General features: G+C 38.5%; 1 protein-coding gene across 1 annotated transcript; it reads right to left on the bottom strand.

Moving 5' to 3' along the window:
* Positions 1-10,830: 10,830 nt before the first annotated feature.
* Positions 10,831-18,621, bottom strand: LOC119808382 (hyaluronidase-5-like). The gene is made up of 3 exons (XM_038320859.1): positions 17,668-18,621; positions 16,786-16,875; positions 10,831-11,367 (listed from the first exon to the last, which is right to left on the bottom strand). Exons 1-3 carry the CDS (start codon positions 18,619-18,621, stop codon positions 10,831-10,833), a joined length of 1,581 nt encoding a protein of 526 aa, XP_038176787.1.
* Between the last annotated feature and the right edge of the window lie 945 nt (positions 18,622-19,566).

Below are 19,566 nucleotides of genomic sequence, written 5' to 3'. Positions count from 1 at the left end.
AATACAGAAGAGAGAGCTTTTGTCCTGCCTCAAGTGACATGACAGAATTTGTTGACTTCTCATGGGAGCTTCACCCCCTCTGCAGGTGAAGCCATCCAGGCATTCATATTAACTGATCGTGCCTCCACAAGAAGTTGGAAACAGGTTATGTCTACATCAAATGTGCAAATACCTGTTCTCAATGAAACCAGTGAAAGCAAAGACTTCCAGTTCTGTTCACTTCTCTCTCTCTCTCTTTACCTCTCTTTAGCAACTTCCCCTCCCACCCTCATAACTCCCACACAGGTCCCTTCCTCTCCTGTAGGTAGAGAAGATTTTCAGGATGTCTTCATTTTTATTGATGAGGTTTCACTTTCATGTCACTCTATGTAAAATACAAATTTTATCAAAATGTCAGAACATTGTACAGAATAATCACATTGAAACCATCTTGGCAGTTTTATGAATGAAAATGAGCTCACGAATTTTTAGGAATAGAATACTGGCAATTAGCCTGTTGAGACCAGGAATACCAATCATGAATTCAAGATTCACAATTCATACAAAATTGCTGTGGTTATTTTATTATTCAGGGTTCTCTAGAGGAACAGAACTGTTCAGAACACAAGGCTAGATGTCGCAGCTGGTCTTCAGTACACACCAGAATTCTGAAGAAGTAGGCTCTAAAGTCAGTGAAGGAAATGAACTTTTCAGAAGGAGCAAGGGCAGGCAGGCAAAGAGAGCTAACTTCTATTTTCTATGTTCTTTGTAAAGGTTGCCTACGAAAGGTGTGGCCCAGATTTATAGGCTCAAAATATCTAGAATAAAAGAGTGTTTTCCCACCTAAGTAGGCCTTCCTACTTCAAATGATTTTTTACAAATATTCCTCACAGGAGTACTTAGACACTTGGGTTTTAGTTAATTCCAGATGTAGTCAAGTTGACAACCAATACTGGTCACCACAACTCTGCCTCTTCTCAACTTGACACAGAATCATATCTTCTTATGTCTTACTTGATGTTCAAGTGAGAACACTAAGCAGATCATAATTATGCCTAACAAAACTACCCCATTGATAAACACATTATATATTTAACCAGGTCATAATTATGCCTAACTATCATAACTACTCCTCTTAGAACCAAAAAAATGTATCATAAATTTTAGAATGGGGGCAATGAGCCTTCGGGGATATTATTTTAGTATATCAAACTTAAATATGACAACCACTAATGCCCTCTTTATTGAAGTGGCATTACAAATAAAGAAACAGAGGAAGGAAAACACAAATATCTGTACAAAAGCATTCTTAACAAAGTATGTCAGAAACGCTCATGTCAATTATAATCTGCATTTCTGTAACTAATCACCTTGCCTTAGCTGATACGCCTCTGCTACCCATTCTGTATTTCCTCCACCTTCAGCGAGCACCCCAACACATCTTGGTTCTTTTCCTGGAGTAGTGAACCATACCTTCAGTCCTGGAGGGTCTTTGTCCTTCGCCATCCTGCGTGGGTTGGATTGTTGTAGTTTCCAATTGACTTTAATCAGAGGCATATACTAAAAACTAGCTGAGACATCCAGCCTTGTGAACTGAACAAGTACTGGATTCTTGAACCTTCTGATGGTTAAACAGCTATTATTGGACTAACTGAATCTGCTCCTCTAGTGAACATTGACTAATACAGACTTTGGTACCAGAAGGGGTTCTAGAGCAACAGAAATTAAAAAATAAATTATTGGATGGAATAGGCTTTTCAGTTTACCCACACCTATGTTAAATGAAATCTCTAGAGTTACTAAAACCTCTCCTAAAATCTCAGAAAATACTGAAGACCCAAAGTGTAAACTATTTTCGAACTTAAGGAAATAAATTTGACTATCTCGATTCACCAGTTGTGAAAGGCAAAGGAGCTGGTGACTCTAGGTATAAAACTTGGCAATTTGTGAATAAATAAGAAAAATAATGATGCTGGTTAGTACCTCCTTGTATCTCTGGATAAATTGCCAAAGAAAAAGAATGAACTCCATGATAAAATTAACCAGTCTCTAGCATCTCAGAATATGGTGTATTACAATGAACTCAGTGTTAAAATTGATTGGTTTCAGATAAACATAAGCTACCTAAATGTTTTTAAGTGTTCCCTGGAAGGGAATTCTCTCTCCAGCAGCTGCAGAGTCTCAAAGTTGTGAAAATCAAACTAAAGCACTCATTATAAGGCTGACTGAATTACATTAAAAATTCAAGCCCTAAACATAGAGGATACTGGCAGCTAAAGTAAGGGCATTAATTGGTAATGAATGGGATCCTATAACCTGCGGTGGGGATGTGTGTCGGGGGGACCCTATTGAAGCTGAGGACTTTGAATCCTCAGATTCTCTATCTCACCTGAAGAAGCAGTCTTTCCACTCTCAGTATAAGATGAACTGCCACTCCCAACCCCAGAAACATTGCCTTTTCCATCTTGGACTGAGGAAATTAATCTTTTATTTTCCTGCTAAGCCAGCAGTGACTACCTCTGAAGGAGATACCAGATAAGGCAATGGCCAATGTATTTCAGGGCCTCTAGACCTATAAGGCTAAGTGGGCTCCGAGAGGAGACATAGAATGTGTTCCATGATGGTTGTCACTATACTACTAATGATCTTAATGAGTTTGTTAAGTCATTCAAGCAGAAGTCTGGAAATAATGGTGGCAATGGATTTTAAGGGTGTGGGACAATGGTGGATGGAACACAAAACAGGATCTGGTGAGTTTATTGATATGGATCCACTGAGAAGAAACTGATGCTTAATATGAAATCTCACACAGTTTTCTTTTACCTTGTTAAAAGTTTGAATGGTTGGCTAAAGCATTTGCCAAATAATGGCCTACTGGAAAGGAATTGGAGATGCCTAATAAATATTTCTTGCCTTAGTGGTGATGAGGAGATTTAAGGCCTGGGGAAAGTTCAATGCTAGGGTGGGTACGCTGTATAAAACCTAATCCTCCACAAAGGGGGGGGGGGAACATGACCTTCACTAATTCTATAAGATGAAAAATGGTGAGAGGGGTACCAGCACATGTCAAGAGTTTTGTTCTAGCCTATTTCATTATGTCAGATCTTAGGGTTGGGGATGCTGCTGCTCAGCTGGCTGAATTAAATGCAATAGATTTATTGAGCCCCAGATGGGCAGGGGTCAGGTGGCAGCACTGAATATCTAAAGGCAAAGTGATCATAGCTATTGTAATGGGCAGCATTGGCAAAGCAATTGTTATGGTGGCCTGACTTGTATGGACTATTAATACTGCTAATCAATCATGGCTTTTCCAGGCACAAAATAAATAAGCAGCCTAATGCATTTTTGTTTGAACTGTTTATGTAAAACAAAACTCTCAAACAAGTAAAAGACTATAATGGATCATGGCCAGGAAAAATCTCAGCCTGTGAAACAATTTCCAGACTTGAGCCAGTTTTCAGATCCAGACCCCTTGAATGAAGGTATAGATAGATTGATGAAATACCTGAGAGTTTTACTGTTAGCCTATCCCAGTCCTTCCCCAGAGGGACCTACAGCTTTTACAAGAGTAACTGTATGCTGGGGGAAAGGAAACAATCAGAATTTCTGGGGTCTATTGGATACAGATTTTTTTATTGATACTGATTCCTGGAGACCCCCAAGAAACATTGTGACTGACCAGCTAAAGCAGGGGCTTATGGAGGTCAGGTGATGAATGGAGTTTTGGCTGAAACCCCATTCACAATAGGTCCAGTGGTTTCCCAAATTCATGCCATAGTTATTTCCATAAACTTGGTATGTAAAATTGGGGCAAATATACTTAGAAATTGATAGACTTCTCACATTGGTTCCTTGACCTTTGAAGTAAGGGCTTTTATAGTTGGAAAGGCTAAATGGAAGCCTTTAAGTTGCCTCTGCCTAGAAAAATAGTGAATCAAAAACAGTAGCACATCCCTGGAAGAACTGAAGGCCTTAGTGCCGCCCTCAGGGATTTGAAAGATGCAACAGTCATGGATCCAATCACATCTTCCTTTAACTTTCCCATCTGGCCAGTGTGTAGGTGGAGACTGTTCATCATTTCCCAGCCACCCAGACCCAAAACAAGCACACAGAAACTGTATTAATTAAAACACTGCTTGGCCTATTAGCTTATGCATCTTTCTCGCCGGGTCTTATATTGTGAGTTTACCTATTTCTATTCATCTGCGCACTGCCACATGGTTGTGGCCTACCAGTAAGGTTCCATCCAGCATCTGCATTGTAATAGGCCCAAAGCAGATTCTTTATTAAACAATGGTATTCACAGCATACAGAGGGGAATGCCAGATCACTAGTGTAGAAGACAGACTGATTGTGGAGAATGAAAATGGACTATGGAAAACTCAGTCAAGTGGTATCTCCATTTGTAGCTGCCGTACCAGATGTGGAGTCCTTAACTTAAGCAGACTGACATATCTCTCGATGCATGGCATGCAGCTATTGATCTAACAAATGTCTATTTCTCAGTACCTGTCCATAAGGACCACCAGAAGAAATTCACTTTCAGTGCTAAGATTGTAGTATAACTTTATAGCTTTACTTCAAGGATATATTAACTCTCCAACCCTGGATCACAACTTAGTTCAAAGAGATCTTGATTGTTCCTTTCACAAAATATCACATTGGTTCACTATATTGACAAAATTATGCTTATTGGATCAAGTATACAGGAGGTAGCAACCACTTTGAACTTGTTGGTAACACAAATGATCATCAGGGTATGGTAAATAAATCCAACTAAAACTCAAGGTCTTTCTACCTTGGTAAAATTCCTAGGAGTCCAGTGGTGTGAGTCAAGAAGAGATAGTCCTTCTAAGGTGAGGGATAAGTTATTGCACTTGACCCTACCACCACCACCAAGAAAGAAGCACAATATTTAGTGGGCCTATTTGGATCCTGTAGACAGCACATTCCCACTTGGGTGTCATCTACCTAGTGACTATGAAAGCTGTCAGCTTTGAGTGGGGCCGGGAATAGGGCACAGCTCTTCAACATGTGCAGACTGGACTGCTGTGCAAGTCTTGATACCACTTGGAGCATATGATCCAGTTAATCGGATAGAACTTTTTGTGCCAGTGGCAGATAGGGATGCTGTTTGGAGTCTCTGAGAGGACCCTATGGATGAATCACAGAAGAGATGTGAGATTTTGGAGCAAGCAATTAAGCAGCACCCCTCCAATGGCCTCTGCATCCATTCCTGCCTACAGGCTCCAACCCTGCTCGAGTACAGTTCCTGACTTCCTTCAGTGATGGACTATGATGTGTAATCCAATAAGCCCTTTCCTCCCTGATTTGCTTTTGGTCATGGTATTCCATTGTAGCAATAGTAACCCTCACTAGAACAGACATCAATCTCAAGAGGAACCAGGATTCACAAGGTAAAGACAATCAGAATTAATTTTCCAAAATTACCTTTTCAGCTAGGGTTATTACTATCTGTTAGTTCACTAATATAAAGACACACTTTTAAGTGCACATCTTCCTGCTTTAGGAGTGACTAAGTGGGTGAAATACTTCCTGTGTAAGAATGAGCACATGAGTTCTGAGCCATAAAGCTCATGTAAAAGCTGGGTCTTGTGACATATACCGGTAACTCAAGCACTGGGCATCAGACATAGGTGGATCTCAGGGGCTCCCTGGCTAGCCAATGTATCCCAAAAGTAGACTCCTGTGTTAGTGAGGTATCCTGTCTCACAAAATAAAATTGAGAAGCAACCAAAAAGAGCAGCATCGGTTTGTGGCCTCCACACACACATACAAGTAAGTATGCAGATGAAGGAGAGTTGGGGATATATACGTAGGCAAGGAATACAAAAGCAAGCTCTTTGACATGGTGACTTCATGTTCCCAAATCTCATTAACAAAATATGAGAAGGAACAGGAAGAAGATACAGGAGCCTGTATATAAACAGAACCAATAGAGGAAGGTGAAGTCCCACTGGCTCCATTAAATACCCAAGCCAGAACAGAACCTCCCATCCAGAAGGAATAAAGCTATTACTTTCACTGTTCTTGAAATTTGGACTTCTGTCTTTCCCTGACATTCAGTTCTTCACTCTTCCCTGGCAACAAGTTTGTCAATCCCTAGATGACCAGTAACGCCCATTACAGAGGCACAAACTTGTAAAAACATGCATGTCACACACACACACTCAAGCATAAAATGCATATATTATTCCTTTCAACTAATATATAGTATCACTACAGAATAACCTCTGATAAGAAACAAATATGAATGAAGAAAAAAACATTGTTTTTTCAATACTTTGAATCCATCAGGCAAAAAATATAGGTATAAAACTATTTCTAATATGCACCCAGAAAAACAGAAGATGACAAAGAGCATGTCCAAAGTCTGACATAACTTTTTATGAGGTGTCTCTAATCTGGCAAATAAGAACTAATTTACCCATAGCATCTGATCACCAGAATCAGAAACTAATCCAATCTGCTTTCAGCCAATTACGGTCATACTCAGCACTCATCAAAATCTTTTCAGACTTTGTGGCACTATGTTGTACAATATCAAGCTCATGGTTTTGCCTTCATTGAACTAATCTATGAGTCAAGTAGACAAGATACAGCCTGGGAACCAGATTATTTTTCAAATGCCCTCACTGCTCTTCATTGTAATTCTATTTGTCCACTTCCTTAGAAGTAAATCAGATGGTAAAGAGCCCTGTTAATTTGCCAGTCAAGATATAGAAATTTATTACTTCATTACCAAACGCAGATCATTATTTCTCAAGAATTTCTATTATGGCTTTTTCTTCTTCATTTTGTATTATATTTTTCTTTTTAAAATAAAATTTATTTATTATGTATACAGTGTTCAGCCTGCATGTATACCTGCATTCCAGAAGAGGGTACCAGGTCTCATTCTAGATGGTTGTGAGCCACCATGTGGTTGTTGGGAATTGAACTCAAGACCTCTGGAAGGGCAACCAGTGCTCTTACCACTGAGCCATAATGACTATGATTTTTTTCAATTATGAATAATAGGGTTAGCACAGTATTTCATGTACTTAGAACCCAACAATTATCCTAAGTGAACACACACATACACACACACACACACACACACACACACACACACACACACACACACACCAGCCTTTCACATTCACACCCAAAATTCGCTTCCAAGGACATTCTTCTTTCTTTCTTTCTTTTCTTTCTTTCTTTCTTTCTTTCTTTCTTTCTTTCTTTCTTTCTTTCTTTCTCTTTCTTTCTTTCTTTCTTTCTTCCTTTGTGTCCTTCCATCCTTTCTTCTTATCTCTCTTTCTTCTTTTCTTTTTTTCTTCCTTTATGATACTTGGAACTTAACTCAGAACTTCATGCACACGAGCAAAGTAGTCTTTACTAAGCCATATAACCTGATCTTTGTGACCAGTTTTTAGAAAATCATCCCTTTTCATGTGTCTTAACGATAGCTCACTAAACACCTAACTCCTTAAAAAATTCCTTTACATCCTTTTTTGTTGAGAACTGAGAACTTTATACCTACATAAAATGTTTTAAAGAAATACAACCTTCATTTCTTCCCCCAGTGCCCCTCCCTAAACCCATTACTACCACTTTTTTTTTTAAAAAAAATCTTTTCTCATTTTATATACTAATTTTAGTTCCCACTCCCTCTCTTCCTGCTGCTTCCCTCTACCCCACCCCTCATCCACCCTCAGAAAGGGTAAGTCTTCCCATGGGGAGTCAACAAAGTCTGGCACATGACTTTGAGGCAGGATCAAGGCCTTCCCCCTGTATCTAAGCTGGGCAAGGTATCCCTCAATAAAAAATGGGCTCAAAAAAGCCAGTTCATGCCCTAGGGATAATGTCTGGGCCCACTGACGGTAGCCCCATAGTCTGCCTAAGGCACACAAATGCCAACCACATTTAAAGACCCTAGTTTGGTCCTATGTTGGTTCCCCCGCTGTCAGTCCAGACTCAGTGAGCTCCCACTAGCTCAGGTCAGCTGTTTCTGTGGGTTTCCCCAGTGCCGTCTTATCACCTTTGCTCATATTACTCCTCCTCCCTCTCTTTGACTATACTTTGGGAGCTCTAGCCCAGTACTTAGCTGTGGATTTCTGCATCTGCTTTTATCAGTTGCTGAATCATGAGTGAGGTAATCCACACCCAGAAAGACAGACATGGTATGTGCTCGTTTACAAGTGGATATTAGACGTAAAGCAAAGCATAACCAGCCTATAGTCCATGACCCCAGAGAATCTAGGTAACAAGGAGAAGCCCAACAGAGACATACATGGATCCGCTGGGAAGGAGAAATAGACAAAATCTCCTGAGAAAATTGGGAGCATGGGGTGGGTGAAGGGAGGGTGGAAGGAGAGGGGAGAAGTAGGGGGAGGAGAACATGAGGGAACATGAGGGATGGTCAAGTTGGGGGAAGGACAGAGAGGGAGAACAAGGAAAGAGATATTTTGATTCAGGGAGTCATTATGGGGCTAGTGAGAAACCCGACACTAGGGACATTCCCAAAATCCCCAAGAATGACCCCAGGTAAGACCCTAAGCAAAGGTGGAGAAGACGCCTAAACTGTCCTACCCATGTAATCAGATTGATGACTACCCTAATTGTCATCATAGAACCTTTACTAGCACTTAATCCCCACCTTCTTGTTGGGAAAAAAAGTGAATTCATTCAAAGCTGCATGAATGTACACGAATGTAGGGCCATATATGGGAGCATGAAGAGCCTCTCCAGGGTCACATCCTTGAATAAAGCACTCTTTCTCCCTGTCATGGAAGATGCTTTGTATGAGACCTGACTGTTTAAAGGTGGTTTGCACTCGGGCAAACTAATACTGAATCAGTAGGAAGCCAGTCATTTCATTTTTCTCTAATTCTTTATTGATTAATTGGGTGAACATTTGTTCTTTCATCTCTGCAATTTTACTGTATATATTTGTACCATATTCTATGGACATTGTTATTTATGGCTCTATCAATGAAGATGAGCAGAAAATCCCTATTATTGTCTATTTAACTCAGATATTAATGTGATTCTCAATAAAAAAGCACTTGACTGAAATGGAGGTGCAATTTGTTTCTGCAGGCCTCATCATAAAAAGTTATGTTTTATGTTAACTATTGCCAGCAAGACTAATTTTTAGTTGACATATTTTTATCAGGTGCCTGACCTTTCATGGTAGGTAAGTTGGTCTCAACATTGCATCCAGCAATTTCAATGTGAAAGTGCTTCCATGATAAACAATGCATATGCATTTCCTTGCGGATCTTTACTGAGTTATGTTTAAAGTCAACTGTTTTTAATGTATGACATTATTCAATATTTTCAAGACCTTAAAAAGTAAACCTTGACTGGATTTATGGAAGCCTGAGCTGAACTTGGTTACCTCTCTCCATGGAACTTGAAATTTGTTTTTCAAATTGCTCAGTTACAAACTCACTTTCAGTTTTTGCTGCCGCCATCCTTCCTAACCCCCATGACTAACTCAATAGTTACTATGACACCCATCTCAGCAAGCTAGTCAATATATTGTATCAATTTCAGAACTTTATCAGATCATTTCTTTTCAAGAACTAACTTTTGACAAAACTCTTAACAGGACTGGAGGGTGTAAGGTGCAGTTTAAGGGAAAGCAGACATTGATCCTAGATCTTAGGGTTAAGAAAAGTGCCCATTACTGTTCTCAAGTTCAAAACCTTGTACTGATTCCTCATATTTTGTACTCAACAATTGTTCAGTGGGCTCATCCTAAGTCCCAGAGGTTGCTTGTCACATACTAGATACATGTGTCGTACAAGTCACCAATTAACTGTCCTCATTGTGTAGATATTATAGGATTAAAACATAGACCCATCATGTTGTGGGGGAGTGAATACAACATGGCAGACATAAAGATGTTGGGTTGTCAAGTTGTGACTTCACAGTGTGAGCCCCGAAGATTGCATCATCTGGTCATTTTCTGCTTTACCTAGCCTAACAAGCATGCTCAGTCTTTCCTCCTTCTGAAATGCTTCTCTCTCATACTAACCTTCATCCACCCTTTTGAAAGCTTTCACACGTTTCTTTTAGGACATTCTGACCTTGCAGTTTTGTATTTGCATGCCAGAGCACTTTAAACACATTATAGCATTGAAAGCACACAATGTTGTCATTCTCAGCATTCATTTATTTAATTTTCAAACATTACAACAAACTCACTGAAGGAAATAAATACACTGCCTTACAGGGATTTAGTAACAGTGAATATTAAAACCCAAAAGAAGCAAAACTCAATAAATGCTTTAAGAAGCGGGTAAATGTGTTCGTAGATGCTTAGATGAAAAAGGCCATTTTAGGTACACAAGCTTGACAATCAGAGATGAAAAGTCAATTTTAAGATGTTAAAAATATGAATTTCAAAAAATATAATGTCATACAAAAATAAGATTATTTTTAAAGTTTACTTTTTCATAAAGTCTAAATAAAAATATTTTTCAAGAAAGAATAGCTAAAAATTATAATTATGGCAAGTTAGAGAACTTCTTTTTTAAAAGATATAAATGTTTGTTTTCTTGAAGATTTTAACCAGTGATAAATTACTAAAACATTACTAAATTTTAACCAATAGCAAATTACTAGAAAACAAATTAATAAAAGACATTCATTTATAGAAACTGGATTTTATTTAATCTTCACTCTTCTCAGACTGTTAACCCTGTAGCTATGATAGCCTTTGAAATCAGTTAATGATAAAAAGAATATATTTTGTCTCTGTAATTCTAAGTAGAATCTTGGTTATTTATATAGAACTGTTTCTGAAAGACAATGTCCAACTTTCGAGTGATGGAAAACCTATAGCAAATATTTCAGATACTGTGAACAGATAGAGAGAACAAAGAGATACCCACTGAAGTCCTTCCCCGGCATATGAGGACCAGCTGTGGCAGACGATATGATATCTGTCTGATTGCTCCTATCAACATAGGTGTGTTTCCGCTTGGTAAGCAGAGCACTGGGTTCTCCCATGACAAAGGAATTAATGCAAATGTCTTCAATGGCACACACACTGACAGAGCTCACTGTTTCTAGGTCATCTCGCGCCTTACAGTTCAAGTTGGCGTAACAACTGCAATGGAAGTTTTTGGAAAAGTACTGTAGGTCATCAAGGGTGGGACTGCCACGGATTACATACTTTCCATTTTTCAAAACTTGAATCTCAAAATTTTCGGGGCTCAAGTGAAGATAGTCATCTGAGTTCCAGTCTTTCCTCGAACATATGCCTTGATCCTGGCAAAGTGTTTGGCTGCACATTTTGGCTGCCAGGGTGACGTTGATTAAGTAGGGATTCAGTGTGGTCTCCATGTAATCATGTAAGTTCAGACAAGATTTCTGTAAAATCATAAAATAGAATATCAAGGCAGAAGTTCCATGTGACAATATACTGCATCAAGCAACTCTTAGAAAACAAAGCAATAGATACACCATGTTGTTAGAAAGTACACCTTTTCACTTTAACAAGCAATATTGTTTAACCAATTTTTTTCACAACATTCTTAAGTTTTTTGGGCCATTTCATGGTACTAAGTAGTTATTTAGCTGAGACTCAATTTAGCCATGAACCTTCACAATTATTTAAAAAATTAGTCAAAGGAATTAAAAGTTTCAACTTTTAAAATATGGGCATTGAATCTCTCTTGCCCTGATAGTTGGGGTCACGGCCCCATAAATGACCTTCAGTATGACTTGGGAATATCTCCAACCTTATAAGTCTTAGTTTCCTATTTAGAAGACCCCCAAGTCAAATTAATTAATTTGATAATGCTTAAGTTTTATCACTTGTAAATTAAAGATGAATTTTAAAGCCTGATCCCTAGGACTATTTTGAGAAGAAAATGAAAGATACGTTATATATATGGTTAAATTGGGATTATGATTTACTTAAATAATCATTAATTATAAAAGGCAATAGTAAAAATCCTATTTGTCAGACAAATTTAAACAGCATCAAAAATAGTTCTCAAAGTGATTTCTCAACACAAATGGGTTCAAACTGTATGGTTTATATAAATGTTATAGAATTGTGTGTGCATAATAGTATTTTGGCAAATTTTACAGAATTTGAGTGTTGAAAATCTAAGCATTGGTATACATGAGGACTGAAGATAAAAATTGATTAGGCAGTTTAGGAATCTTTGCTGGAAGCATAGAATTCCAGAAAAAGAGTTCTGGTTCCTAATTCCTTGTTATATCTTCTATAGGAACACTCTGCTTAGAAGCTATGCATCATGGGACTATGGAAATGGCCACCAACGGGCTGGATTTAAGGCCCACTCCATGAGATGGAACCTAGGCCTGACAGTGTTAAGTGACCAAAAATTTAAAACTGGATGGTCCATGGGCTTAAGGGAAAATCAGATACTATTGTTTTGCTAAAGGACGGTAGCAATAAAATGACTCCTAATGATATTCTGCTATACTGCTATACTCATAGACCAGTGTCTCACTCTGTCGTAATTAGAGAAGCTTTCTTCTGCCATAGATGGGTACTAATAAAGAGATCCACAACTGGGCATTCTGCAGAGAAAGAAAAGTCTTATAACCCAGTCTTAAATGACTTTATCATATCCCTTATGACACAGGGCTTAAAGCATTCCGTAGAAGAGAGGGCAGACAATAGCCAGAGGAGATAAATGACACCATGGAAACAGTGTTTTTCAGGCACAACATGTCTGACACACATAGCAGACTGTGGCAGCATTGCTAGGGTCTACACAGATCCGAACAAGACTGAGCATGGCCAGTGAGATGAGCAAGTAGACAGGAGTTTCCGTCCCCAACCAAGAAGCCAACTCCAATGAACAACCACCCACAAAAGAAAAATTAGTTTCTCCAAGGGGGTCTCACCACACTTTATGGCAGGATTCATGCCCAGCATGAGATCACACAAAATAAACTCAAAAGTATTAAGGGAATTTTTTTTGTCCATATTGCTTTGTCTGGGCAACTTTTTAAAACTTACTGGTCTTTTTCTTGTATATTATCATTTCTATTTTGAGTTTTTTAGAATTTTTTGTGAGCATGTGTGCACGTGCACAGGCATACATGCATGTGTGCACATACATGTTTGCATTTCTGTGCTCCTTCTTAGTTTATTTTTGTTTGCTTTGTTTGGTCCTTTTATGACTGCTTTATTTGCCTCTTTGCTTTATTAAGAGAGAAAAAGGCATGGAGTTGGAAGGGTAATGAGGCAAGGAAGATATGGGAAGAGATGAGGGAGGGGAAACCATGACCCAAATTTATTTTATTAAAATAAATTTATTTTCAGTAAAAAATAAAAAAATTAGAAGAAAAAGTAGGAACAGCAAGAAGAGGAAGAAGAAGAAAAGGAGGAAGAGAGGAGGAAGAAGAAACAGAAGATAAAGAGAAAGAAGAGGAAGAAAGGGGGAGAAAGAGGAGAAGAAGAAGAGGAGGAGGTGGAGGAAGAGGAGGAAAAGAGAAGGAGCAGAAGACAAAGAGGAGGAGGACAAGAGAAGTAGGAGAAGCAGCTGCCCGTTGATATATGAGTGAAACTCTAGCCCACACAACAGTACCTTCCAGTAAACAGCTTTGAAAATAGATATCTGGATGTCCCGGGTAGAAATAGCTTATTATCTATTACCCAATTTCAGCCTATCTCCTAAATGATTTAAGATTTCTGTTCAAATGAGGAATGTTATAGGATCCATAAAAGACATTAGGAGGGAACCTTCCCTCAAGCCCTGGGTGAAGACATGAAGTTCTGATCTACTTCACTTCAAAGATTTAATATTACATGTTGTTGCTTCTTCCTTTAAAAGTTATTCCTCTGAGAGGCAGCTTCTCTCTCTCTCTCTCTCTCTCTCTCTCTCTCTCTCTCTCTCTCTCTCTCTCCCTTCTCTATCTCTGCCTCTCTGCTCTTCTCCCCTTCTCCCTTCCCCCTCCATAACCCACTAAATAAATGTCCAACCTCAAAAAAAAATAAATAAAAGTTATTCCAAGGCAAGCTCCATGCTCAGTAGTAGTTGACTAACATAAATGGTCTCTGGTGTGTTGTGTGTGTGTGTGTGTGTGTGTGTGTGTGTGTGTGCACTTGCACATGCACATTCTAGGGGATTGCTATTTGTTTCATTTTCATCTGTTTTGGTATTCTTTGTATCTTGGGGGTTTTTAGTTTGTTAGTTTTCTTTTTTGCTTTTAAAGTTTTAGTTTGAGAGAGACAGGGGAAGGAGAGACAGAGGGAAAAAGGAAGAGGGAGAAATTTTAAAAAGTATGAACTTGGGTGAGCAAGGAAGTGAGGAGGAGCTGGGAGAAGTTAAAAGAGGGAAAATGATCAAAATATATTATATAGTAGGACTCACATGCCTATATTCATTGACAGTAAAGCACTTCTAATATCAACTGTTTCAAGTACTTTTTCTTTTTTAATATTCCAAAAACAGTTTTTATTTATCTTTTTTATTTTTATTTAATTTTCCTTTTTATTGAAAATAAATTCTTTTCTCAGAAAATATATCCTGATACAGTTTTCCCCTTCCTCTACTTTGCCCAGGTTCCCACCACTTCCCATCCCACCTGGTTCCACTCTCTGTCTAACATTAGAAAAGAACAGGCTTCTAAAAGATAATATTAAAATATAACAAAATTATAATAAGAAAAAACAAAAATTATCACATTTGTATTGAAAAGAACAAACCAAAAGAAGGAATAGTGCCCATGAGAAGGCACAAGAGACCCACTCATTTTGCACACCTAGGAATACCATAAAAACACTAAACTATAAGTCAGAGGATTGGTACAGACCAGTGTAAGCCTTTTCATACTGCCTCAGTCTCTGCGAGTTCATATGTGGTTTGAATGTTGATTTAAAAGACCTTGTTTTCTTGGTGTCCTCCAGTTTCAAGCATGCACAGACTCTGTCAGTATTCTTTAATACCATTTTCTCAGTGCCAAATAAATGAAAAGTTATACCAAGTTCAACTGACACTGCAGATGTTTTCAGAGACAAAAGTTAGGCAACAGACAGACTAGGGGAATGAGTATGGTTTGAGGATCACCTTATATGTACTCTACGGAAAGATTTAAACTGGTCATAAAAGAGATATTAATATAGCCACACTAGCCAACTTCAAATTACCAATCTAACAGTACTGAATTCGGAGCTGGGAACTGAACATATCACCATTACATAGTACAGACATGTGGTGTGGCTAGCATCCATTCTAGGATGTATTCATCCATATATACTTAACAGACAGATCTACCCAACCTCATGAACTGAAGTGAACATGAAATAATTGGCATATTTTGAGCATTAGTCACTTTTATTTATTATAAAAACATTTATATTTGTTTTATATTAATGTTTTTAACATTCATTTTACATCTTTTTATCTATTATATCATCCTATCATTTTTTTTAATAATGGTTGTGTTTAACTCGCAAATTCCTGAACAAAAACAATCAAGTCTCATAAGTTAGGACTGGTAGAACTGGCTTCATCACATCGTTGGATCTGATAAAAAGTGGAGTGGAGGGAAACGGTTTTCTTTGTACTTGTTTTCGTTCAGTTCTAATAGCTGCCAACAAACACAAAACTCTGCAATCACCAGTTTCTCAAGTTCTCAGGAATCAGAGGAAACATGACAGATGATTCATGGGAATATAGATCAGAAATAATAAATAACAAAGATAAAATGAAACTGATCATGGATTGGGGAAATTTAGCAGAAATGTATTGAAAGAGTCCACACGCCGGGCGGTGGTGGCTCACGCCTTTAATCCCAGCACTCGGGAGGCAGAGGCAGGCGGATCTCTGTGAGTTCGAGACCAGCCTGGTCTACAAGAGCTAGTTCCAGGACAGGCTCCAAAGCCACAGAAAAACCCTGTCTCGAAAAACCAAAAAAAAAAAAAAAAAGAGTCCACAGGAGATAATGTCAAGACAGTGCCTTGAGTAGAAAATGTTGACTCGAAAGTTGAAGACTATCTCGGAATGAATCATATGGAAGATACTTGGAAGACATGGTAGAACGTCAACCTGTGCCTATTTTTCATTCACAGACAATACAGTGAAATATTTTTTTTTGAATAGAGTAAGAAACCAAATCTTATTACAAGTCAGTAGCTGAGCTCTATACCCACTTGCATAAGACAGGAAATCACTTCCTGCTCCAAATAATCAAACACATAGGTGCTGTACTGAGACTGTACGGGGTCAGCCTTCTATTGGGAGGTAACACCTAGGAATGACTGCTCCCTGCCCTGATGAGCCCATCTGAACAAGACAGGCTATGGAGATAAGACTTCCAGGAATCCTCTGTTACAGACCCATAAGTCCGCTCTCATCACACTATAACCTGTACTGTTTGTCTCAGTAACTACTGCTTATAAAGATGACAAAAGTAAGGGGTAGATAGATCATTCTTGGGATCTCCACTCAATGTGAAGAAGCCATGCTATTTAAGGAGATATACAGGTAAAAGCCCAGTGGCTTACTATCTATTCTCTTTCCCGTTATATAACACACATACACACACACACACACACACACACACACACACAACATTCCAATCTTTTTCTGAGAGCCAGAACTACAAGACACTCTGCATGACCCTGCTTTGCACCCTGACCCTGCATTTCCGACCTTATTCAATATTCATTGGGTCTATTGTGGTGGTAGAAAGGGAAATGGTGAGCACTTATGGCTGTATTTTGCTGTGCATATAGGCATCATTATTTAAATCTTAAAATGACAGAAATAGCTTCATCTATTCCTTCCTAATTCAACTTACCATGCTTCGTGCTAGACTAAGAGTTCCCCACATTACCATTCCAGAGGCACCCAAGGCAACTGTTTCACCAATTGTATTCACAAGGTCATTCTAGAAAATACAATGAGAAGAGTTATCCTATGGGGATGAAGTAAAGGTAATAAACATTCAACAGTAATACCAAAACTAAACTTGATGATCCAACAATTTAAATATTTCCATACTCTCTAAACACTCTATACACAAGCATTTTGTTACTGTTTTAAAATGGAGACTCTTATTGCTCTAATTACTTTTGCTGGTCAAAGAACATATCCATTAATAAAAAAGAGAAACAGTTAAGGTATAGTCTATATTACATATAATTTTTCATGATAGAGTATCTCATAAGATTAAAACCAGGATTCAAGTGCTGGGTTGGGGAGGTAGATTGGTTGGTAAAGCAGATGCTGTGTAAGCATGAGGACCCAAGCTCCATCCCTAAGACCCATACTTTAAAAAAAAATAATAGTGGGGAATGCAGGGGAAACCTTGCAAACTTGAAAACTCAGGGAAGGGGGAAGGAAGGCAGATCCCTGGGGCTCACGGGCCAGGTAGACTAAACTAATGGGCAAATTTCAGGTCACAACAAGAGGGTCTGACTCAGAAATCAAGGTAGACATAAGGAATGACACCTGAGGTGAACGAACCCTCACCCATACCAGAAATTTTACTTTTAATTTTAAAAGATTTAAAGTGTTCTCATTTTGCTTCTATTATAGACATTACACGACACATTCTATATGTATGTATCCATAAATAGTAAATGCCAGACTTCACTCTTTAAAAACAAACTTCTGTTCAGCAAGGAATTTTAATTCATTGTAAAATGATCTCTTAACTGCCCTTTCTTGATTTACTTACCTGATTCAGGTACTGGTAAATTTGATCAGCAAACACAATGCGAGTATATACAAAAACAGGAACTGGATTCTGAGGGTCCTTTGTTTTAGACACTCTAAGGGCCTCTTGCACACGATTTCTGACATAGAGTGCTGCATTTGGAGATGACTTCAGATTACTCCTCAAATATATAGATGGGTAAAGGGCAGTGCTTTCCTTCCAGATCCAGGAGAGTTCATCATTTCTTTCCTTTTCTATATCAGGGCAACTTCCATTGTAATTGGGGTCTTGAAATTTATTGTTATAGCAATCAGGAAAAAGATAAAAACCCCATAAGTGATTTGGCCGAAGTGATTTCCCCAGTTTTAAAGTCTGTTCCATAAAGCTTCTTGCTGCCTGTTCAAATTCTTTTCTGGCCTTCTTGGTGACTTCTGTTAAATTAAGTTGTCTATATTCTTGCTGGATCAATTCAATAGACTTATTCTTGTAAATATCCTTGGGTTTCCAGTTTCTTGACCACGTGGGCCTCCAGTCTTCCCAATCTATGATAGCCAAGCCCACATTGTCTATTGGCATGTAACGCTGGATGTCTTTCTTGGATTTTTCCAAGTGAAATTTTAGGGATCCCAACTGGGGAATCCCCCCATAAAGACTTTTTTGCGAGTCATCTATATGAGGATAGAGGCCAAGTCGATCCGTGTAAAATATTGTGACAGGCTGACCCGTGGCTGTTTTTCTGGGGCTTCCTACTAAAGAGAACAAACTAAGATCTAGTGGCTCATTAAACTTTGTGAGACAAGATTCAGTTGGGGCATTCCAGACCCAGAGGAAAGGCACATTAGGGATAAGTGGGGGTGCTCTAAAATCCTCAGTCAAGCAACACGGAAGCAAAAGGAAGACTAATACTGTCTGGGGTGCTCCATTAGACTCAAGAAAGCTCCCGGGAAAGGAGTGCTTCAGATACAACACCCGCATTGCAGAGAATTAATTAATTAGTACGCAAACACTTATTTCTTCCAATATTTCTTCCAAACACTTATTGGTCTCTCCAATATTTGGTGCAAAAGGTGAGAGAGACAGGGGCATGAGGGCCACTCTGAGGGTGGAAGTTGATGACTGCTTTACAGTGAATTACTCTTCTTCTTGCATCTTGTTTCAGGAATGTTTTGTGACAAGTTGTATAATCTATAACTAAAATAAGGGAAATAAAACAGGAAATTCAAACTTTATTATATTTGGATTAGAAGGTTTACTAAGGCCTCAACACTCATTACAGGCACTTTAATTCAATTTCAGAAGATAAAATCTCCTACTATGTTTAAATCAATAAGGTTTTCTCCTCTTATATATGGTAGAAATTCTGTAACACCTAACTTGTCTAATCTCCCCAAATCACATCTTATCCCACAGATAAATAGATGTAACTATGTTTCCTTTTTCCTTCCTACAGCCATCAGATGCCTTAGCAAAAACAAGTTGAAAGGAAATTAGCTCTTGCTTAGCAGTGTTAAAAGATCACTCTTGTCACTATATACCAAATTTTGCAAACAATTTCTCACACAGTTGAAAATGTTTGCCTTTTCATGATTCATTCATATGCGCGACTGTAGTGATGATATTAAGAACTAAACCCAAGGTCCTTCTTGCTCATGAAGCAAATACTGTTACTACTAAGTAACATTCCAGTCAATGTTTGTTTGACCAAGGTCTTATTAAGCATTCCCAGTTGACCTGGAACTTGGGATCATTTCTTCTCAGCCTCCTAAGCATTTGGCATTAACGGCTGTGCACCACCATTCTGGCTCATAATTCTCCTCATTTTGTCCACTTGTACTTGTTTTCTTAGCAACGACAAGGGAGCAAAAAGAAGCTTTTATGTTTACAATAAGTTCAATAAGTTCAAGAGTCCCTTAGAAGACT

This window comes from Arvicola amphibius, chromosome 2 (genome assembly GCF_903992535.2).
Source record: "Arvicola amphibius chromosome 2, mArvAmp1.2, whole genome shotgun sequence".
Classification (NCBI taxonomy): domain Eukaryota; kingdom Metazoa; phylum Chordata; class Mammalia; order Rodentia; family Cricetidae; genus Arvicola; species Arvicola amphibius.
Note: the sequence above shows the minus strand (reverse complement) of the source record. Positions and strands in the feature narration are given on the sequence as shown.